The sequence below is a fragment of the Pavona decussata genome, unplaced genomic scaffold (assembly GCF_977016875.1).
Source record: "Pavona decussata unplaced genomic scaffold, jaPavDecu1.1 SCAFFOLD_11, whole genome shotgun sequence".
Lineage (NCBI taxonomy): Eukaryota > Metazoa > Cnidaria > Anthozoa > Scleractinia > Agariciidae > Pavona > Pavona decussata.
In genome coordinates, this window is record NW_028145434.1 from 3,472,501 (window position 1) to 3,496,775 (window position 24,275).

General features: G+C 38.3%; 2 protein-coding genes across 3 annotated transcripts; both read left to right on the top strand.

Annotated features, from left to right (window-relative positions):
- The first annotated feature begins 1,450 nt into the window (after positions 1-1,450).
- LOC146488260 (galactosylceramide sulfotransferase-like) lies at positions 1,451-3,637 on the top strand. The gene is made up of 2 exons (XM_085120077.1): positions 1,451-1,728; positions 2,218-3,637. The coding sequence occupies exons 1-2, from the start codon at positions 1,595-1,597 to the stop codon at positions 3,551-3,553; spliced, it is 1,470 nt and encodes a 489-aa protein (XP_084976203.1). The 5' UTR covers positions 1,451-1,594; the 3' UTR covers positions 3,554-3,637.
- A 2,227-nt stretch (positions 3,638-5,864) lies between these two features.
- On the top strand, positions 5,865-20,472 carry LOC146488261 (sodium/potassium/calcium exchanger 4-like). Of its 2 annotated transcripts, none has more exons than XM_085122557.1 (8): positions 5,865-6,029; positions 14,397-14,540; positions 15,810-16,115; positions 16,424-16,527; positions 17,095-17,195; positions 17,506-17,837; positions 18,629-19,006; positions 19,551-20,472. In XM_085122557.1, exons 2-8 carry the CDS (start codon positions 14,399-14,401, stop codon positions 19,880-19,882), a joined length of 1,695 nt encoding a protein of 564 aa, XP_084978683.1. In that variant the 5' UTR covers positions 5,865-6,029; positions 14,397-14,398; the 3' UTR covers positions 19,883-20,472. The 2 variants fall into 2 exon arrangements, with proteins under 2 accessions (XP_084978683.1, XP_084978674.1); XM_085122548.1 differs by lacking the exon at positions 5,865-6,029 and adding an exon at positions 9,909-10,106.
- Positions 20,473-24,275: the final 3,803 nt, after the last annotated feature.

The window sequence follows — 24,275 nt, forward strand, 5'->3', positions numbered from 1 at the left end:
CGTGAATATCTACAAGGTTACATATTCCATTCCTTTGAAAGTGGTTGGAGTCTGTCTAGATTAAGGTCGGCAACAATGATTTCTGAATGGCAGCCCATGATATCAATTTAAAAGAAAAATCATGTGTGCATCATTTTTAGTGAAACAGGAAACCTTTACTTTACGAATTTATCTGGCTCTACTTCCAAGTTTCGTTTTTACCCTCATCTGTCCTGACGATTTTCACGCGATTTTAGTAGTAATCGCCAGTAAAATAGAAAAGAAAAGAAAGGAAAAGAAAAAATACCCGCTACTTCCGCCGCGATCTCGCAACAATTCAATGGGATTTAACCGCGATTTTGTTGAGACTTGGACTTGGAAGCGTACGATGTAAGCATGTTACCTCAGGGATTCTCTCTTTAACGACTTTAATACTTTTAACATATCATACTCTTTTCTCTGATAAGAAAATATCGTAATAATATCGCCGCGGAATCGCAGCGAAAAACGCTGATAGTCTGTACGAGCTATTTGCTCGCTCTATCTTGGATGCCAAAATGTTTTTTGTGAGCGACTGGATGCCGAGACACGCTTTCGGGGCGCCCCTCGCGAAGAAAAGAAAAACTCTTGTGCCCTGAGGTATCATCGCTCTTAAAATTGTCTCCTTGTAAAATCGCGACCAAAATTGTCCGTGTACGAGGAGCCGCTTAGCATCTTATTGAATACAACACCTGCTGACCATAGCCAAGATTAAAGAAAAATGTGACTCACAGATATCCTACATGACAGGCGTTTTAGCTAATCCACTGCTCCACCAGAAATTGTATAATTAGGAAAATAGTTTGCTTTGAAGTCGAACTCTAATTTTAAAGCAACCCTTTAAACAACACTGCTAGCACGAGTTTTTATGGTCTGATAGGCGGCGGAAGGCCAACAGCACATCTAACTATCAAAGTCGATTGAAACCGAACAGGAACCGTCTTATTGTCTTAGCTTAGCCCAGTGACTGTACTATTAAACTAGGAAATGCCACAAAAATTGTTTATTTCTAGCAAGTTGGATTGTGAGTTCATCAAATGTTCTTTGCGCGCGCTCCTAGAGCGCTCTTGTGCAGCCAATCAGATTGCGAGTTTCCTTAATAGTCGGTCACCGGGTTATGTTAATTGTGACCAGCGAGTGAAGTGGTCAGTCACATGTACTCTGCGTTGTACCTGCAATCTTTTTGTCTTAATGGAAGAAGAAGCAAAAGATTTTGTGTTCATGTATTTCTGGTTTATCCACTATTTTAAAGCAACATTGAAAGCACGAGGTCAAAATGCACGAGAATGACCACCATTAGAATTCGTAGTCGATTTAGTTTATTTGTTCAAATTTCATCGCTTCGCAGGTGAAAAGAGCAAGCGAAGAACATTGCGTCCTTAATTATTAATCGCTGACAGCCAAAAGCGTGATTCAACAATCTATTCTTAGAGGGCAAATTTCTGAAAAGCGTCTCCGTGCTTTCCGCATCCAAACTTTAGAAATGTGGTATATTTTTGTGCAACCAGCATTGTTGAAACTTCATGACCACAACATTTAAAGATACATGGGAAAAACATGAAATGTGGACAAATATATGAGTCAAGCAATTATGGCCGTTCATGTGAGGACGATCTTTGGAGGTCTCATTCTACTTTCTTTGATTTGCATTGTTTTGTACGGAAGAGAGATATTTTTCTCAACGACTTCTTGTCTCAAGATAGAGCGGAAGTAAGTACCGAGGATTTTCAGTTGTCACTACTATTCTTTTGTTCGAAGCGCTTCTCCCAACTTTTGGCAATGTTCGATAGAGATAACATTGATGAGCTCTACAGGTGCCAACTGTAGATCTAGCTTTTATTCAATAACAATAATAACAGCTACAATTTTATCAACGAAGGGAAATTTAAGCAGACGTTTATACATGCACTTCTCCTTGTTTTACCAAACTCGCAAAATTTCTCGTTCTTGATCAAGTTTGACTAAAATTCCCTAACGTTGGAATGAAGGTATACAAAGCTTGTTCCTTGGTATTATTTTGATCATTAGCGATGTTTCCAATCTCTTGTCTTGTTAATTTCAATTACTTAATTCATCCAGTTACATATTACATGGTTAAAAATAATTATGTCTATTTAAGTTCTTATAAGTTCGAAAATACGATAATTCGAAAAACATCACGATGGCGTTATTAACCGCTTCTTTTTATCCTCTTGACAGGACACTATTAGAGAGGAACTCACTGATCGAACCAGCTGACATTTTGCCTAAAGAAGCAAGAAGTGTGGTCGCCGAATCATACAGGCCCTCAAATATCACACGAAGACCCAACAATTTTCATCTCATCGAGACTTCAAAGCATAAAAGAGATAAAAAGAGAAAGTGTTCACCGGTGGATAATATACTTTTCCTTAAGACACACAAAACAGGTGGAAGTACAATAACGAACATTCTCAACCGATATGGAGACTCCAAGAACCTGACTTTTGTGCTTCCGCTGCAGAAGCAGTTGTTCACGTTTCTGTGGCCAGCAAGGTTTCGCCTTTCCTACACCGCACCTTTGTACAACTTTGGAGCTAACATTCTGTGCAACCACGCTAGGTTCAATAAGAGACCAATGAATTACTTATTCCCTAAGAAAAGTAGTCGTTACATAACTATTCTTAGGGATCCTACCGCCCAATATGAGTCCGTTTTTAACTTCATGCATTTTGCCAAGCCGCTGGGATTCAAAGACGAAGAAGACCCACTCGGGACGTTTTTGAAGTTTCCGCCGGCTTTCCAAGAAATCAAACCACTTATGAAGCAGACCTTAGCCCTACACTTAGTTAGAAATCCGATGCTCTTTGACTTAGGCTTGGATTTTCGATATTTTCAAAATGTGACTGCCGTTGAGAGGTACTTTGATTTCTTAGAGAACGAATTCGACCTTATAATGATTATGGAACATTTTGACGAATCTTTACTACTGCTTAAGCGTCTTTTATGCTGGGAGATGAAAGACATTTTGTACTTTAAGTTAAATGAGCGGCAAGACAAACAGAAGCGAAAATTCATGAGCCAAGAAGTAACCGAAGACATAAAAAGTTGGAACAAAGCCGACTTCATGCTTTATCAGCACTTCAATAGGACGTTTTGGGAAAAGGTGAAAGCCGAGGGCCCCAGTTTTCAGAGAGAGCTAAGAGTGTTTAGACGTAAAAATAAAGCCTTGACAAGATCTTGTCTTGAAAAAGGGAATTTCTTGGATGAAGCCTATACTGGCGTTTACGTAAAAGGGTACTCTCTCAAGAAAAACGTACCCAAAGAAAAGAGAAAAGTGTGCGAAGGCATGATGAAGAATGAAATATCATATGTAAAGTATTTCAGAGAAATCATGACGAAACGACTTAAAAACATCGAGGAACCTGATGAATATCTCGATGATCCTAAGAACAACTGGGAAGTCGCCAGTGATTTGGAACATGACCCCATCTTGTCAGGAGAGGGAACGTCCTCCGATGGAGCTATTGTAATGGAGAGGCCAGTGGCCATTGTGGGAGAGTCCAAGGAAACTTAAGAACGGATGCTGCAGGAGGCTTTGCATGATTTAGATGGCGAAACGTTATTATTTGATAATTTTGGCTTTTTTCTTCTCTTTGGAGACCAAACTTAACGAAAGTTGATCCGGAATCAGATTCGATGGCACATTGGCAACAATAACTACTCATCCACTTTTTCTCTGAAGGTCCCTGCTAGAGTTTTTGGTCAGTAAATGCAACAGTTTGTGGTTGGACTCAATGTCGAACGCAAGCACCCGAAGTCTGAGCAGTACCTGAGTTCAAAGGCTTGATATTGCGTTCGTGAAGCCAAGAGATCTTAGCAGTCTGATGGCAATCAGTATCGTTGTTGTTTCGTTTGTGCTGGGCGGAAGTGAAGAGATTGAGTTCTGGCTCTTTACATGCCTGCAATTTTTTCTTTTACGAAAAAGTGCTTTTTTCCCCCTTTTTTTCCTTTTCTTTTCTATTTCGATTCTTTTTAACTGGAAGCATGAGGTCGCTCATATACTTCCTTTTCAAGTTTGTTTGGTAACCCCGCTGCTGCCCACGATAATACTTTTAAATCAAAATCAACTGTTTTAAGCCAAATAAATCTTAAAGTAAACTCAATGAAATAAAGAACAACTTGATAATGTTAATTAAGTATTTTGAGCTGTATCTATAGCAGATGCCTGAACAAATGAAACATAGGAATGCAATGCTGGTGCAATTAATGACCATTGTGTGGGATGTCCAGCAATTTTAATGTTTGATAAAGAGTTAATTAGAGACCTTAAGATCGAGGTTTGGGCATCTTACCGCAAACGCCAAACCGCGGTTTGCGGTTAGCGGTTTCACGTTAGCCGTCTGCCCATATTTGGGACTTAAGATCCACGCGTGATAGCACTGATGAATTATAAGAAATTAGTACAAAACAAGATGGCTGCTGCTCGAAGGTTAGATGTGAATTTTGATGTGTTTGATGGATTTTATTGATTAATGAGAGCAGAACACTAAATCACTGACTCTCTTTAAATCAGACTAGACTACAAAGATCTGCTGGACGTTATGCAGCTGGATGATAGCAGTTCTGAAGGCTCGTCTTCGAGCGATGAAGATCTCGATTTCTTATTTCTAGTATGCATTCACATATCATCAGAAATCTGCTTTTATTTTACTTTGTTTATCGTAGTTTAACCACAAAGTAATCCGACTGGCAAAACAGTTCCAGCAACAAATAGCCGGCTGCCATATTTGTTTTCAATTCATTCGTTCGTTCACTTCTATTTTAGCTGAGAAATCGTCTTCAAAATTACGTTTCTATGAAAAAGAACTCGATAATTAATAAGCGAAATAGTTCTAAAAAGTAGTATTTCCTCTCAAACGTGGGATTGTGATGTTTTAGGGTGCAAAAATAACTTGCGGTAAATCACTTACCTCTAGAGCGTGGTCTTGTCGTACAAACGTGAACCTCAAACCGCAAACCTGACGGTAAGGCACTGGTCACATGACTTCTTAACGTTCGCGGTTCGCGGGAAATGCCGCAACTGGCTGGTAATCTCCCGTCAAGGTCCATTTGCGTGCAAGTTGCATATTCATTCTCCAAATAGACGTGAATTCAGTTTACGTAAATGAGCGTCGTTCTCGAACGATGCTGGTCGGTAGAGCACTAGTAATGGCTGGGTGGAATAAACAAACGCCGCTTGTTGATCATGTTGTCGGTTATTTTGAGCTCTGATTCGTTGCAGTACTACGATATATGTGATGAGCGGTATCCAAATTATTCGTCTGTACTGGGTGGGTAACATTGTCTTTAGTATGTAATAGTTTCGTTAATCTTTTGGTCCTTGAAAAGCGCCACGGTCTTCAAATGAACAACAGAGCAGTCGCATAAACACTGCGCGCGCAAGTGTGATTAAAATCTACATTCTTCCAAATTAACACCTTCAGGCCTCAAATTGGATGACAAATTTGACAAGTGCTAAGCAATAGTTGAGAAATCACAGTACAAGTGGTTTAGAAAATTTTAGCTAGCACAAACCGTAGTCTCTGGTGTTCTTCACACAACCAGCCTCGATGTATGTTGATCTTTTTGCCAACAGTGTGTTTATGTTTTGAAAACAAATAAACCATTTTGGGTCCGAATAATAAATGCTAATCAATATTTGTTCATTGTTTCCTTTGAAGTTGACAAGCTTAGCAACCAACCGAACCTTCGTGCGGAGACTGAAAGCTGGATAATGGGTATAATGATGAATCAGCTGAGTAAACTGGTCTTGACAAGTGAAAAAATTAATGTCGTGGTTTTTAAAATCTCATTTTAATTCACGTTTACTTAATTATCTTTCATCTTTTGCTTTTAGTTACACGACTTGGTTTAAAATATGTACCGGACCACCAGCAGCGGCTATTGACAACGTCAAACAATTTACCGCCTTAAACTGTCAATATATAATATATTTGTAGTGCAGCGCACGAGAACTTGCCAATGCCTCGTTAGAGAGTGAAGCCTGAAAGGTAAGTTGTTCTTTCTTCGAGATTTCTTTATATAGAAATTATGAAAACGATGTGGGGGACAACATCGAACGGAGATGGCATCTCACCCTGAGTTGAGAAACAAAAATCATATAGGTTAAGTTGGCCGGTTGATTTTCGTCCGTTGGCCTTTTCTGGCGAGCACGTATTTCTATTAACACCTATAGAAAGCTAAAGAGTTATCTTCTCATAAACTGTGTTTGTTTTTTGCTCTTTTTGAAAACAGCAACATTACAAAGACTCTTTTTACATTCAATTGCGTTTCGTTATTAACTAGAGCTTAGGATGAGTGCATGCACATAGGAACCGTGGCAGTTTTCCATTGTAAACTGACAGTAAGATCTGGCAAAGGATGGGGGGGGGGGGGGGGGGGGGGGGGGTTAATAACGCAATGAGATCCCAAGCAGCCCAAGGGTAAGCGATATTCTTTTAGATAAATTAAAATGCAACTTGTATTCAAGACTGGTTAAATTGAAAGCGCTCTCCGAAATGAGCGTCCAAAATCAAGATGTTTCTGACAATGTCAAGACGTACAAAGTGCTAACTACATGTACTTCCAAAAGGATCAGCTTGTTTAAACAAAGCAAAATATGATTTCATACAGCCAAAAAAAAAAATTGGTTGAATTTACGAAGCCATAATTCATGATTCTGCTAGTGAATCAAACACAAATATGTCCCAGGCACTCATACGCCAAACAAGAAAGTCGCGGAAAATGAAAAGAATTGTTAACTGTGAGATCATTTGAATCAGAGAGTTGTTCTTCTGTTAAGGTCTTAATATATTAAGCATCCAAATCACGGCTAGAAAGGTTCACACGAACGTCCCATAGTCATAGTCATAGTCTCAAATGGAGCTGCCGTTTGGAAATGGCAATTTCCATACACAGTATACGCAGGAAGGCAGTGTTTGGAATGGTCCTGGCTGTCACCATATTCTTCTAGGTGGTTACGGCAATGTTCAATCTGCTTCACAGCATGGGCAAATAAGTTGAGTGGATCTTTGCTTCCCAAAAAGTGTCTTGCTTTGTTTAAACAAAAGATAGAAAATAACTTTCACTGGTTTCTTAAAGTTCCTTTTTATTTGTGGTAAGCAATTAACTGCTTGCCCTTGGTCAGTCACGCTACGTAAGAAGCCTTCACGTCGCCTTTCACATTATTGTCGGCCAGGGTTGCTCTGTCTTGTTAACGGATGGTTTCACAGCGTTAAAGAAACGATTTGCGAATATACCTTTACAAGTCGTTCAAGAGCTTACGAAATCACTGACGACAACTGCTTTCTAAGTGGCTTTGCTGTAGGTTTTCTTTGCTCTTTGGCAAGTCGTTCTGGTAAAACAGGCGTTAATTCATTGTTATTAAGTTCTCCAGGGGGTGAACCTTGTAAAATAAGGCTAATTTACACGTACACCTATCGGACAATTTCTTCGCAAGTCTACCTGTTGACAAGGACTGTAGTGGAAATCGGCCTCATTCGTAAGATCTGCTGTAGTGCCACGCTTTATTTATAAATCAGGGCAATTTTTGTCCACTTATTCACTGTCTGTCAAATTGGGCCAAACCGGACCGATTAATCGGTGCTGAGCCATGGGTAAATACACATCGATTTCATTCGTATTGATGAGAAGGTTTGACAACTGAACTTTCACGCCTGTTTTAAGTATCAATAGCAAGTTGATATGAAAACATTTTAACTTTGCGAGCACTTGGTGCCGCCAAAAAAATTGTCGGTTGGTTAGGGCGCCGGACATAAAATATGGTGTCCCGCTCTGACCGCTAGATGGAGTTGTTTCTCGGTAGCCCCGAGTTCAACTCCTCCGCAGCGCTTGTAAATAGCCAGTTGGTCTGTCTTCTGTCAGTCGGGGGTTTTTAACCATGCTATTTTCAATTTAAATTATTTCTTTATGAAATTTAATGCTCGGCCCGACTAGCACTTGTGCTATCAAATAAAGGTTATTTATTTATTTTATTTTTTAAATAGCTTTCATCCTAGCCTAAAATCTGCTGTTGACACTTGTCCGCAACAAATATAATGATCGTTTTCGGTCTTTGTTTTGATTCATTTTGATTTACCTCCATTTGAACATATTTCAAACGAGATCCTTGCAGAAAAACCGATCATATCACAATTTTAAAAAAACCAAAATATCAATAGAAGCCAACCTTTCAACTGTCTGCCATGCTTAGATACGTTTCTTTGGCAATGTTCTTGTAAGGCAACAATTTTGAACAGGCGTAGTTAAAAAAAAAAATAATAATAAATTTTAATTTTGAGAACCACAAGTAAAGGGAATGAACATTACCATTGATAAGCACGCGCTCGTGTGCATCTAACCACAGACAGAGCCCCTTATGTAAACTAAAAATTTCTAGCGGAGTTTTTTGAATTTACATTGGGCCCACTTCTTTAACTGTCTTTCAAGGCGTTTCATTTTAATTAATCTTTTCAACACTTTGAATAAATGTATGTGTCTTCAAAGTTGCCGCACCTGGATTATTTTAAGCATTATAGACCATGCGGCTACGACTTTCAACTTAAATGAATCTTTGCATATCCACAGTTCATATACGTTAGTTTAAAACTATATGCAGTTATTTCTTAAAGTCACGCATCCCTTATTGTTCTCCTTACTATTTTCATTAGCATTTCTAACTTTTGTTATACATTTATTCCGTCATTTTTGTTTGTTGTTTTGTAACTATGGTAGGAGTTAATCGCCTAAGCATGTCTCATCTTTTTACTTGTCTCCCGCTTTCAAGCCCTATGCGGGTAGATTGTTGCCTACCATTATAACAAGAATATCGAATAAGGGCACGGGGGTAGCTGAGGCAATTTCTTACTATGAGCGTAAGGGTTCTTTTTGTGTTAAGAAATGGTCCTTTGTTTGTTCCATGATCCTAGTTTAATGGCCTTAGCTCCCACGAGTCTCCAGTAGCTCAGTGGAAGAGCATCCGGACTAGTAATCGGAAGATCTTAGGTGCGACTCCTGATAGGAGCACTCGGATTTTTTTTCCGAGTATGCCTGTGTCATTTTACTGATTAATACATCATTCTCATCATCATCATCATTCTAGCGGATCTAATTCCTTATCTAACCTGTTAACAAGAGTCTTTTGTTGCTTTGTGTGCTGAGCGAAGTGTGAGGAGAATTGGAAATGATGAGCTGAGGGTTTTGGAGAGGCTGAGGGTTTTTTTCAGTACGACAACGAATTAGTTAAGTCAAAATTTGTCCGGTAACACCGTGGATAGTTTTCAATATAAATCGCGAGCCACATTTTCCCAACTGTAACATCAACCAAAACAATATTTTGTAGTGTTTGAAGCAACGACAATGACCCGCTTAACAAAAGCCGAGACAGACACGGTTTTTATCACATGGAGCCACTAAGAGTATTGCTACTCCCAATTCCCAATAGTATGTCACCGGTATCCATTTATACGCGTGGGTGCCGGAAGAGAGAAAATGCGAAGCAAAGTTTCTTGTCTAAGAAAACAACACGTTCATAAAGAGACCAACCTGGCGTCCGGCCATGCGATCAAAAGTCAAACGCGCTATTTACTAAATCACTGCTTCTCCAAGTGTGGAAATAAAAACAAGGAAATAGTTTGGAACTTAAAGAAACTGAGCACTGTCTTTAATAAGTTAAGCACTGATAGACTTTGTTACATTGAGTGGCTTTAAATAATAATTTCATATAGATCTTTTAAGTGATTTCTCCATACCATAAAATTAATGTGCGCGCATCACTTCACCCTTTGAAAAAACTTTTGTTTTTTCTTATATATATATACAATAGGCATTCAAATTGTCAGCCGGCTTAATACGATATCTGCTGAACATTGGATTAACGGCGATTCCAGTGGGAGTATAAGGACAAGGGAAGCCCAGATAGTAATTTTAATTTAACAGGAGATATTCTAATTAACAAGGACTGCCGACGTGGGTTTTGAATTTATTAGATCCTTGTTTTAGTCAGGAAAACCCTCTGCGTCTTATTTTTCGCTGGCGGTATGGCTGAAAGGAAAATGGTCTTCGCAACTGTGGACGGAATGCCAATTCAGGTATTATAATTACGTTCATTGGCCTTAGAACCATCCAGAATATACCGGATAAATCAGTTAGACATGCAATTTCCAAGCCTATATCCACACAATTCCGTAATTTATCGGCCAAGCACAGCATGATCCTCGGTTTAAAGCCAATTTTGTACTCCTCTGACAGCATAAACCTATGACTAGTGGACGGACTAAATTGAACATCATGCACTAGCCACCGTAAGACGGTGCTTTCTTCAGTGCTCAAAGGACTTTTTGAAATCGTGTTTCTCCCTTCCATAATAACGTGACAAACATTTTATTTGCTTTACCGACTCCAATGCAAATTCTTACTAATCAATTAGCACATGTTGAAAAAGGTAAACCATTTTAATCGAGGAAAAAAACACGATGTGTTTGAAGGATCGACTGGAACTTACTTTACATGGCCTCCGGTTTTTAAGATTATTGTGTATTGTTTTAGTGTACGTATGATACGAGCTCCAAATACAAGGACGTACCTCGAGAAATGTTCGTTTCCTCTCATTGCTAGACATACGTGTTTCTTTTACTTTGTTAATGACTGTTAGAAAGGTTGAACCTGAGAAGAAACATACTCGGGCGTTGAAATGCGTGAACATAAACAAAAATGAATCCATTGCACAATGAATAGATAGAACTGAAGGTAGTAGATTTTCTTTAAAAGTTATTCAAGGAGGTCAGACCAAATTTAAAAATATCATTTCCAAGACAACGCTTTTTTGTGGCAATTATTTCTGAATGATATTCGAGAAAAAGATGGAGCGGTTCCCTTTAGTGAAACATTAAAGTTATCCCATACACGATCTTGAATCGTAATGATCGTGTAACTAGTGGACAAACAAGCTCTCAATGAACAAAGAAACAGCATTTAAAAACTTGCTGTTCAGTGCAATCAAGTCACCACAATAACAAATGACCCTATTACCACGTTTCGATGTCAAACCGACGATATAAACTGTAATCTTAGGACTGTTATTATCAGGCCATTCAAGAAATTCTAAGCGTCACGTTTCTTAGCTTATTATTTCGAATGTATGCAGTCGGTTTAAGATTTTTTATAACTTGCTGAACTACAACAGTAACATTGTGATCTAGGGCCCCGCCACAGCCATGAACTGACTCCTCTAGCCATCACTAAATTTTAATTCCTTCTCCCAATCATACACATTTTTCAACGGTATTAGCGGCCTAGATATGCCTCAAAGTAAATCCCATTTTGCTCTGGTAAATAAAAGGGCCGCCAAATTTTTCGGTTTTGTTTTTAAATTTAATTTTAGTTTGCCACACAAAATAAGTTACAACACGCGACATACAATTATGTGGCGGACGTTTTCAAATTTCGCTGTTGTAACGCACTAAAAAATCGCCGGTTGTACTATATTTTGGTTCAGACTTTCGCCTTAGAATCACTATTAATGTTTCTTTAAATTAGCGATTGGGAAATTAATTAACACAGTGTTCAAAGTTTAAATTGCAATTACAATTGAATTGCAATTGTAATTGTAATTGCAATTGCAATTGTAATTGTAATTGTAATTGTAATTGTAATTGTTATTGTAATTGTAATTGTAATTGTAATTGTAATTGTAATTGTAATTGTAATTGTAATTGTAATTGTAATTGTAATTGTAATTGTTATTGTAATTTTAATTGTAATTGTAATTGTAATTGTAATTGTAATTGTAATTGTAACTGTAACTGCAATTGTAATTGTAATTGTAATTGTAATTGTAATTGTAACTGTAACTGCAATTGTAATTGTAATTGTTATTGTAATTGTAATTGTAATTGTAATTGTAATTGTAATTGTAATTGTAATTGTAATTGTAATTGTAATTGTAATTGTAATTGTAATTGTAACTGTAACTGTAATTGTAATTGTAATGCCTGTAGGATCCTGAAGGATCAAATTTAAAGGGTCTCCGTCCACTCTACCAGAAGGGAGCTTAAGCAACGACGACGGCGACGGCAACGCCACAAAACAATAGGTTTAATGAGCAAAAGCAATCGCTCTGCACGTGCGTTTTACATTTTGGTACATTCCTTTGCCGTCCTCTGCAAACTGAGCAACAACGTGAAATGACTGTTAGGGAAACTTTGGCAATATTTATTGTACTCATATTCGAATTTATAGGGAATATTTCATATTTGTCCAAGTATATTTTGTGGTTGTGTTATTATTGGTTCTATATTGATATCGTTCAATTTGTAAAGGGCAGTGGTAACCTTAGTTTCCGTTTTAGCTTTCAGTAATTTGCCGAGCCGTGTGCAAATGTTCTCGAAAACCTTATCATGCCTGTTACTAAAGGGAAAATAATTAGAAAAACCAACAGTAGTTATGCTAGGAAATATTTTTAAATTATCTTCGTGGACCTGAATAAGGTTAATCAACTTGGAAGTTTTAGAAGTGTTACTTGAAGTAAATTGGTTTCGGTTGAAATGAATACTCTTGAAATGAGCTCCCTTCTGTAATTGCGTTTTCAGGAGTATTCAATAGGATAACCTTTAAGTTAAGAATACTAAGTGAGTTTCTTTGTGAACTGTAATGACGGTAATTACTCGACACGAGCCGTTCACTAACACTTCGGAAAACTCATCGCGCTGATATCAGCTATGTTTACACACTTCAAGAACTTTTAACTTAGGACAATTGAATAGTGCAAGTTCTCCTTAATTAACAAGTGTAGTTAATATTGATGGTTTGGTGTTAAAACTTGGCTTTTTGATCTTCTACGCGTTATTCAAAGAACTGCCGCGTTCTCTGTAATTACTTTTTACATCTACGTGTATTGTATTCCGTTAACAACGGACACTTGTACAAAAAATCATATATATACAACTCTGTAAGTAGCGCTAAGGGATTACATCAGTGATTACAGCAGTGATTACATGTTTACAACCTTTGCTGTTGGACGGACTTATGTTAGTTCGTCCTTCCAGGATAAACTGCTGTTGAAAAGTGAAGTTGTCGCCGTTAATTCTACATCCAGTTGCGGCTAGATTTTGGTACCTCAAGGGAGTGACGGTCCTTTCTCGCAGGCGATCTCTCCTTGAGTTAATCATTCCCAAGAATTGTCACAGAAGTTCTCCCGTTGAAGTTCAGAATAGCCGAAACGTTCCCGTTCGCTTAGAGTGGAAAAACCCCCCGTCACATGACCACATTAAAGGTTTTGTGGTGAACGTGAACTCACGACGGTGAATTTTCATTTTCCTTATTAACTTGTACGCCACTCCTCCCAATTTGGTTCCTGGATAGTTCGCCATTTCTCTAAAAATTGAGAGAGTTGAAATAATTGCGAAGTAACACAAGTGAAATATTTTAAAGATATATTTTCGGGTGACGTTTTCGTTGCCGTTCTCGTTGCTTAAGCTCCCTAATGCCCTGCAGACACCCCTTGTACAAAAGACTTGTTTCTTTCATTCGATGATTCAAAACTAGGTACAAAATCTTCTAAATGCTTAACAGCAGACCATGTTATTTTGCATCGGAACAAACCCAAGGCTTTACACAATTTCGGCCGAAGAGACCCTCGTTTTACTTCGCAGTAGACCATTGGGTCACGTGGTCAATGTGTTCACTAGACCACAATGGTGGAGAGACAGACGTATTAAAAGAGATTTATTTGCTCGTTAGTGTTTCGGTTTCCCAGTTTTTGTTTGTTTATTTATATTTGCATGTGTGTTTATAATTATTTATTACACCTTGCACTGTCCTCTTGTTGAGCTACTGACTGTACCATGATTTAACACATATTTATATGTTATATTCATTTCTTTAAAGTGTAGATAAACCTTTTTTCCTGTCAAGGCTAATTACAGAAATAATCTACGCAATTAACTTGGGCTTGTTCTACTTTGTTTACTCATTGAATTAATTCAAACCAATCAAAAGAGATCATCTGTTTTTTCCGTGATAGTCCTCGTACTTATGATGAGAACCGTTCTCAACAATCTGTTTTTGCGTAAAAATTACAAGAAGTGTCCATGTTATGCTCACAGAGACGCTATTATAGCAAAACGAACGACAGGCAACCAAGCTTTACTACCATCACCAATCATGGTCGCAACCTACCAGTCACGGATGGCTGAGTTTGGCAGGTTCAAAACTCGCGCGGCAGGTCGTTGTATAAATAACCAATAGCTTTCCACATGAATACAACATTGTGTAAGAAAATGATGATAAAACTGACAAGTTTCCTCTTGTCGACTTGGGTAAAAACTCGCTTAATTTACGAACTGATGTCTGAAAAGAAAATGATGTTCCGTTTCTCACAGCTATGAGGCGAAGGAGACGATCCAAGACACAGTTGGCATTTGGGGGAGTTGTAACATTGCTGTTTGTTTTTTACGCTTGGGACTACCATGATCTAATCAAGAATGTTGCAAGAGAAACTACATCGATTGCTGGGAGAATTTCAGGTATGTTTAACAGTTCCAAAAAAGAAACTGTAGCAATAGGATAAACAAAAACAAATTCGTTGTTTTGCTAAGGTAAACAAAGCAATGACAATTGTCAAACAAAGTATTACAAAGGATGTTTACCAACAACGTCTGCCACCTGATTCCGCCTCGCTGTGCCGTTACACAAATGATGTGACGATCTACTTAGTTGGTCCATCTAGCTAGTCAGTTGTTTGATGTTTTGATTCTGGTCTTGCTTACCCGTAAACCAGGATAAAACCTGCTTACCCGTAACACTGAAACATATCAACTGCTTGGTCTGAAAATAAACCGCCACTCATGCGAAAATAAGCGCCTAAAATGCAGAAATACTGTCCTAGCCCTTCGGATTGTTGCAAGGACATCTATTACAAAGCAGACTGTTGATTTAGGCAAAACTTTTAAATAATACTTATCTTCCACAACTTGAAGTGGGGATAAACTAAATAAATGTCGATCAATGCAAACAAGGAGATAATGCTCAATTAAACAGTTCTTATCATCTCCAACAGCTCAAACTAAAGGAAATTTCATACGCCCATGAGAGTTGTCGATATAATAGTTTTACAAAGCAACTTTGTGTCAAGGGGGAAGAATTACGCAGATTTGGTGACATTTATAAAAAATCCTAATTTTTTTTGGTTTGTTTTGGTATTATCAGAAACCTAAAAACAAGAGGCCATTTTGCTATAAATTACTATCCTGGTGTACTAAACCTGTCCTAATGGGCTGGGTTGGAATGGATTGCAAATTGAAAAATGTTATGCTAACTTTTTTTCCAAGTCCTCCCTTTTTCATCCCAAATCTCGCTAGAACTGATCATGGACTGATTCTTTCAGCCTCTCTTCCATCAACTTAGAAGTCACAAATCAAAATTTTTGAAATAAAAATATAAATCTGGAAAAAAGGTGAGAGGCGACAATGATTTGCTCCACTTCAGAGGCGCAAGATACCTGTCGCTTCACAGTTTTTCAGGTAGACACGCAGTGTCGTCAAAGTTGGTAATTTTGTTGTTGTTGAAAGTGCGAGTGCATTGAGGGAAAAAAGTTAAAGAGTTTAGTTTTTGTGACAGTCTTGTGTGAAGCAGCGAACATGCTTCGAGCTTAAATTAATGGTCGATCTTGAATCAGCTCTGCATTTGTCACAAGCGCTGGGCTGATTGATAACAGGTTCGTAAGTGGTGCAGGCAGAACTTGAAAAGTCTGCTTCAGAAAAAGAGTTTTTCATCCTTTATTTTTTTTATTTCAGATGGGCCATTCACTACAAGACACCTCCTGGCTCATAATACGCACAAGCTCAAAAATTGCACTCCACCATCAATAGAAGAATTCCCGAATGATTTTTTTAATCAACGTCAAAGACAGCATGGTGCAGTCATCGTTAACTTCGCGGCAGCATTCTACATGTTCTGGGCCATAGCTATCGTCTGTGATGACTATTTTGTACCTTGCCTGGAAATACTTTGCGATAAGATGGGGCTTCAGACGGATGTAGCTGGAGCTACGTTCATGGCTTTAGGGAGTTCGGCACCCGAACTATTCGCATCCGTGATTGGTGAGTACCGCAACGTTACGTTAAGATTTAGAATGGGTATGACTGCTGTAAAATTCCCTCCAAGTATCCACACCCACGAGTTATCAAGCTTGACATTATTGTAATCGACTGAATAAAATTCGGGGTAGCTATTTCGAGTTTCAATAAATGGACTTTCACAGTATTTACCTAAGTAATGCGTAGTACGCATGCCATACCCTAGTAAAAACTGACATTTTGTGTTAGCGTAGTACACACGTTGCACCCCACGGGCGATTGGACTTTGGCAATTATCCGCTGCCATTACACGACTGTCATACTTTCCACAGGTGTCTTCATCACAAAGGGTGACATCGGTGTCGGCACTATTTTAGGATCAGCAGTATTCAATGTGCTTTTCGTCATTGGCGTCTGTGGGATTGGAGCAGGAACAGTAAGATCTCTTGTTTCTTGCTTTCACTAATGGTAGTCATAGTCTGCGTAGAGTTCAGTAAGTGTTAGCCAGACACGTATTATGCATTTACAGATGTAGGTTTTTACATGCGACATTAAAACGCCTTTTGCCAGCGTTTAGACATTTAAACAGTGTTGGGTCCATCTGACCAATAGGAACGTTTCTGTTGATTTTTGCTGCCACGCTACTAGACTGCGAAAAGTTCAATATTTCTTCAAGAGTACAGAGGGGACTGTGATTCTAGAGTTCACAAGTAACGAATGCAAGGTACTACCGTTACGCGGCGCATATCGCTTCGCCTTTAACATTTGGACGTCTCACACTAAGTCCCTCAGCAATATAGGGCAGATAATAAAGGTGTTGCCCATTGAAGTCTTCTGGTGTTCATCGCTTATTAACTACAATCCACAAGAAAAATTATCTAGGTGCAAAAATTTATCAAGTGATAACTAACCACGCCAACCGATGACAGAAAACCTTTCTGCAGGACGTCTTCCAAAATACCAACCTTTCCTTCTTGTGTAATAACTTTTCTCTTCGTTGCAGGTCTTGTACTTGGCCTGGTGGCCTTTAGTCAGGGATAGTTTGTTCTACCTCCTTAGTCTTGTTATACTTATGCTGGTGCTAATGGATAACGTTGTGATCTGGTAAGAACTTGGCATGTTCCAGTTTTTGGGATAATTTACCATCTTCATTCTGCCACCGAGTATTTGTGACAGTTCGCTCTACCTTTTATGCATTGCTTGCGCTTGCTATCTTGACATGAAAGGGGAATTTAGGGCCATAATAAATCAGCAACCAAACAAGAAGAATTAAGACGTACGTATTTAGCCTAAAACTGCTCTATCGAAGAGCAACCTTTACGAGCCAACTTGATCAATTCCTTAGTTTGATATTATAAAAGAAAAATAATTGAATGAGGTTTTATTTATTTGATTTTTTTTTTTAATTTCGAAGGTCAGAGGCAACAGCGATGGTCTGTTTCTATTCCATATATCTACTTATAATGTACTTCAATCCCCGGATAGAGGCATGGCTTTACAAAATAACGAAGACAACCAGTCCCGAGTTCAAATCCGACTTACACGCTTCGAATGGTAAAAATAACGGATATTCAGAAGTTCCTACTGGAGAGGAAGACGAAGCAAAAGTGGACAAGGATAAAACTGATAATTCTGAGGAGGAAAAAACTGGTGATGCTAGAGGACAAGACGTTGAAAAAGGAACGTCCGGAGATGAGACGGGTGATAAAGATCAAAAGGAGGCCAAACAACATGGACCATTTGAGGGTAATTACCCTTTTATTATTATTATTATTATTATTATTATTATTATTATTATTATTATTATTATTATTATTATTATTACATTTTTTTTATTATTATTTTTATTTTGGAGATATTCGGTTCTAGTCTTTTTGGTGACTTTACATGGAAGATAAAAGGAGACTTTCTACCATACCAAAGCAAATATTCCCAGAGAGTAGTCAATTAATTTTCTGTAAACTCTATCGTGGTTTTATTACAATCTATACAGAGGGAATCGCTTGATAGAGTAACAAGAGGATAGTTTTCATGTGGTAGCCACACTAATAATCGATTACGTAATCGATTGACATCCTAAAAATGAAAGAAGCCACTATTGACCTTCAAACGTGAGTTAAAGTCGACTGGACGGCAATGAAAAGATCAAGCGATCATGTTCCTTACGAGATAACGACTTAGCATTCAGAAAATAAATAAATAAATAAATAAATAAATAACAACATGCATACATAGACAAACTCGAGTTTTGTTCGTTTGCAACCTTTACAAGGCCTCCGTTTTAACCCTACCACAACTTTACTTCTTGGGGAAAGAAACAGCCTCAACAGATTGCCAAAAATAACTATTATGTGGCATATATACTGTAATGTTCAAGAATCGTTTTTGCGAATTCTTGAATTTGATTTAATTTCACGTGCCACACACACGAATACAAAGTAGGAGCTGCACGTCTTGGCCTACATATACACATTAATGACTTAAACCAATTTAAATAAGAAACATTTAGAACTAAACCACTGTTTCCATTTCTCCAGGCAGCGGTGAACATCTTGCTCATCATTACGAGTACGACCAACACAGACCGCATGAAGTCCCAGACCTCACACTAGGAACGCCTTGGAGCCCACCAGAGGGTACCTGGGCCAGAATATGCTGGTTCCTAGGTCTTCCAATCAATATTGTGTTTTATTACACCATCCCGGATGTCAAGAAAGAAACCTGCCAGAAGTATGCGCCCTTTTCTTTTGTAGTTTGCATAGTCTGGATTGGAGTCACGTCATATATTCTCGTTTGGATGGTTACAATCATTGGATACACCTTTATGATCCCGGATACTGTAATGGGTCTTTCACTTGTCGCCTTCGGAAGTAGTGTACCAGATTGCTTATCAAGTTTATTCGTAGCTCAGAAAGGTAAGAAAGTTACTCATCCTTCTTTCATTTCCGATTCTACTGTAATAACTGAAGTTTGTTACAAACATTTTAAGATCAAAATAAATTACAAGATATACACAAGTAAAAAAAAAAGGTTTCAGTTTTAGTTTTAGTTTTTTAGTTTTCCTCGGTATTTCCTTAATATAGAAAATTAGTCGTAGATATCCCTTTGCCTCAATTAATGTTAACCTCTGAGGTGTTTTCCGATGGCGGAATGTTTGTGCTACTCAATGTGCTCGTGCCGGAAGGGTACGACAAGTGTAGCTGATGTCTCCCTTGCTCGATCGCTCTTGGAAGTGAACCCATTCGGTTATTGCTGGTAGCACAAATTGATTTTATAAACGTTTATGATGACCTTCAAAGGAGAGTATCCAATGAAACTATGGAAAATGTTGGCGGTTTGTCAAGTGTCGAGAACGCTCGTTTGGGGCACGTCGGAAGCATGAAATTGAAGTATACCCTTATATATTTAGCCAAGTCACAGCGTATTTTGGTCTTTACTCTTCGTTTTTTATCTTCTCAGGTGATGGAGATATGGCTGTATCTCACACAGTCGGTAGCAACGTTTTTGATATTCTACTGTGCCTCGGTATTCCATGGCTGGTCAAGACAACTATATGGGACTATGACTCGACTGTTGTAATTAACAGCCACGGACTTTTTGTGTCTTGTTTCTTCATTTTGGGCTCAATAGCCGTCACCTTGCTGATTATCTACTACTACAAATGGGTTTTAGATCGCAAAGTTGGCTGTATTTATTTAGTATTTTACTTTATATTCATGGGGATATCAATCTACGTGGAAATGACCGCGTTTGGAAAGTACAACCCACCTATGTGCATCGTAGATGTTTAACTCCTGGATTGTTTTCCAAAGGCACTAGCGTTATAGTACAAAGGAATATTCTGGGAAAATTGTTACCTTGGTTTGGCAAACTTTACTTTAGCGAATTGATTTTAATTGTTGCACTACAAGGCTAGTATTGGGGGATTTGACCCTTAACAGCAATTTATAACCAATGTATCATTTTGGGGGGACAAATTGTAACCAGTGTTTCGCCTGTTTCTTGACGCTTCTGAAAACACAAGTAAAAAAGCATTGGGACATATTGTGGAACCATGAGAGATGCCTTATGTATTAAACTAGAGAAAGCTTGGTTAAAAATACCAACAGCATAACCGAAGGAAAAAACATAGCGTGACCATCTTTTTATGAAGATTTAAAGTGTGTTAGAGTCATTGATTTACCAAATGATTAAGAGTGGGCTTTACTAGAATTGCTAATGGATCCGGCTCACTCAGAAAAATATTTGCCCACCGATGTTACGTATTATTACCAAAAAAATAATATTCAGAGCAGTGGGAAAAATGGGGGCCGATCACTCGAGCAGTCTCGAGGTAAAAGCTGACTTTGATTGACAGTTGAATAAAGGTATTGCCGTCTGATCTGCTGTCTTGTGTCTTTGATTTCTCTTCTCCTTCTGCATATAATCTGACTGTTTCCCTCCGTGCCAGTTCTATTTCTACCTCCAAGAAACGCTGGGTAGGTTACCGTTCTAGTGTTACTAAGATATTATCATTTCATCCAATCACAGGGCTGAAAAAATACAATCGAAAATTGTATTCTGCTTACGTGATAACCTCGTAAGGTAAAAGAAAAACACTGTCTAGGCCCCGGTTGGTTGGACGAAATCGACAAATTGAAAATCTGTTGCACGGCTTACCCTCCGAGTATGGAATTCAGCCATGCAATCTCATCTTACAAACCCATTACGATAAACTGGTAACAATCGCCATGCCAGCGATTCCCGGGCTTCTGAGACAACAGCGTAGATCTCAGTGGCCATGGAACTAAATAGAATCTCAAAATGGCGGTGGGTCATAGTTGAAGTTTTAAACAGTCAAGAATCGGAGGGAAACGGGAATATATGCGAAAGAAAAGGTGATAATCAAAGATACTGGACAGCACATCTGACAGTACAATGATCATTATATTCAAGTGTCTATAAAAGTCAGTTTCGGTTGCTCGAGTAGTGGACCTCCATCTTTCCCACTGCTGATGATTGTGGTCTTTTATGTTGAAGCGTTTAAGACCAATTGGAGAAACAGAAACTATTTAATAAAGAAGAAAGCGTATTTGATGAAATAATATTTAGTTAGGAAAGAGTTGATTTCTAAATACAACATATTCCAACCAGTAAAATGAAATGTAAATGTAAATAGATAGTGAATAGAGCCTTCTGTTCTGGTATATACTAGCACAATTTTTCACCTCAGTGTCGATAAATGGTGGCAGATATATTACCTCGCCGCTTCACGACTCGGTGAATATCCACCACTATCCACCTCCAGTCCGGTGAATAACTGTTTTCACAAAAGAATAACAAACTAGGTGATCCCTTGTTTGTATTATTTTGCAAAACTATAGCCTAGCATTCCATAAAGTATCGAACTACTTTCCACTGTTTTTCTGTACATTAGATCATTTCTTTACAAAAACATATTTTGGACCGAGTTAGGCAGAAGACGTTGTTTATATACATTGTTTCAAGGTGAACATTTTCTTCGCAATTGAGGGTTTGGGAGGGAGGAGGGTAATTTGGGCAGTATCACAACATTAACTGACTGATCGATTACTTTCTCTCTTTTGACCTGGGGACGTGCATATTACTGATTTTGTTAACGAAACTACACATTGTGAGAAATCTGTTGCCACACTGATTTTACGTAGGTTAAAAGAGCGTACATTTTCTAAAGCTACTTAGATAGCATGATTGTATTTTTACCTTTTAGAATATCAGGGAATTTTGAAAATTTCATCAACTGTTCAGTTTAGTCATCCTGCCTCATCAACTGTGAAACTTTGTCTTAATAATATTTACCCGGGTGGTCTAATTTACAACTTTGTGTAATAGTGTGATTTTGGACAAGAAGTCTTAGAAAACAAACTGTATAAGAAATTATTATTCGAATATCTTAAATTAAAATGAATTCTGGGTCTGGTTGCATGGAATGAAGTAAAAATCATTTGACACGAAGTTTGTTCCTGGCATCCAGTTTCTGACATAATTGTAGTCAATAAGGGAGGGGTTCACAGTTCTGCGCATGTCCATGAATCAAAATACTTTTTCGCCTTTGCTCGCTGTGACACAAGCCTGTTTAATTTAATTCGTTGTTTATGAACCATTCGGAAGGGAATAGGTAACTCAAGCGGTAATTTCTTCATATGATTGCGTTATAATTATTTCGCATGCAAATAACTGCAAACACATCAACCGTGGAATAAATCCTTCCTGTCAACGCTAAATTCAATATCGACGATATAAGTACAATCCACTAGCATTTTCTGTGAATTTTGGTCATCAATCATTTTGCTTGAACTAATTTTTTACCACAACTGTTTCTAATCTCGCAATCTGATCGGCTAATTTTCCGTTGTCGATAAGAGTCTAGACAACGCTGCTCGCGTCAATCAGCGCGCGGAAATTTTGACAGTTATTGTAAAAATTTTCTTTGACGCTGATATTGTGGTAAAAAACAAATCGAATGTGGTTTAGCGTTGTCTGCCCTCTTATCGACAACGATATTCGTCATCACAGTGGTCAAAATTTGTTGTACAATATCTTGACCACTGTGATGACGAATATCGTTGTCGATAAGAGTACAGACAACGCCAAACCACATTCGATTTGTTAAATAGAATGATCGAATGTGATTACTGAAATACATGTGAGTGTGATTTTTAAGGCCATAAAGTTGATAAGAAAGAGAAAAAAGCATTTGAATTCATGCACATGCGCTGAATTGTGAACCCCTCCCTTTAATTGCGGTCCTCTGGCATTAGCCAATTTTCATTTCACGCATGGGTCGTAATCGACGTCGTGTGAAATACACGTACGATTCTAGCCGAAAAAATAATTGAAACGTGTAAACCGGCCTTGAAAGATATCATGACTACATTAGCAGTGTGCCATTGATTTGGTGTTATTTCAAGCACCTACCAACTTATTTCTATCAATAGAACCGAAATATAATGGTCTAGGTGTGTTATAAATTACCATTTCAGTGTACTAAAACTGCTGTCGACGAGTGTTTCTGGCCACAGATGGACGGGGTCGGAATATAATGAAACGTTTAAAATAAATCTACACGATGACCGCGCTGGTTTCGCCTAATTCTCAAATCTGCTTACGGGCTTGTGCCACATGGGAACCTTACGGTAGAATTGCTTGAAACTTGGCAGGAATGTTATATCACATCTGCCGCAGTGGTGTCGGGATTTTTTAAATTTCCCCTCCGTTTAATATTTATGGTCGCTAATGTAGTGGGAAATGTCAGCATTGGGATCTTCAAACTTAAGACGAACATTTTCAAGGAAATCGTTGATGTAATCGATATCAACCTAAAAGATGTAAAGAAATCCACGAGTTCAAGACTTCTGCCAGCGTTGTGAATGAAAACAGTAATTTTATGACGTTATTACTTATAGGACGAAAACAAGCTTCACCAAACCGAGGCTGTGCCTCGTGCACGTCTAAGAAAAATGTGTCCCACATGGGAGGAAAAGGCGCTGTCGCGTCTTATATAATGTTTTCAGCATCATTAAATTATTAAGAGCTTTTTCGTGCGGGTGGACCGGTGAGGGTGGGACTCTGCAGAGACGCCCAGTAACTCTACCCCAATGAGGGGGGTAGGGGGGAGCAGAGACGGGGGAGCATATTGCTCAAATTTTTTTTTTTTTTTTTTGTATTAACATGTTAAAAGGCGCGTTTTAACTGGTATCTACTTCAAATGGATGTATCTAGCACTGTAAATGTCGATGTAAATGTTGAGAAAGCTATGTTCTTGTTCCCCTTTGAGCAGGGTGTAGAAAATAAACGTTTGGGAAAGCAATGTGTGAGAAAACATTTTGTAATTTCGCGTCACTCCATTACTCACTCGGGGAAACAAACATCATTAAGGAGAAGCAGTGGTTTCGGCAATTTCTTTTAAAATCGATGCGTTATCTTTTTTTTTTTTTTTTTAATTTTGAAGAAATTGTTGAATTCGTCACATATTAAGCTTTTGGAAAATACATGGGTTGATTACGGTTTTTTCTCAAAGCGCCTGCATAAAGGAACCATTTCTAAACACGATCATTCTACCTATACTGATATCTTAAAACGCGCCTTATGCCGCTGAGCATCATTTTCTTTTCAGCGGGCTCACCTGAGCAGAAAATAATCACCCAACTTCTGATTGACTATGTT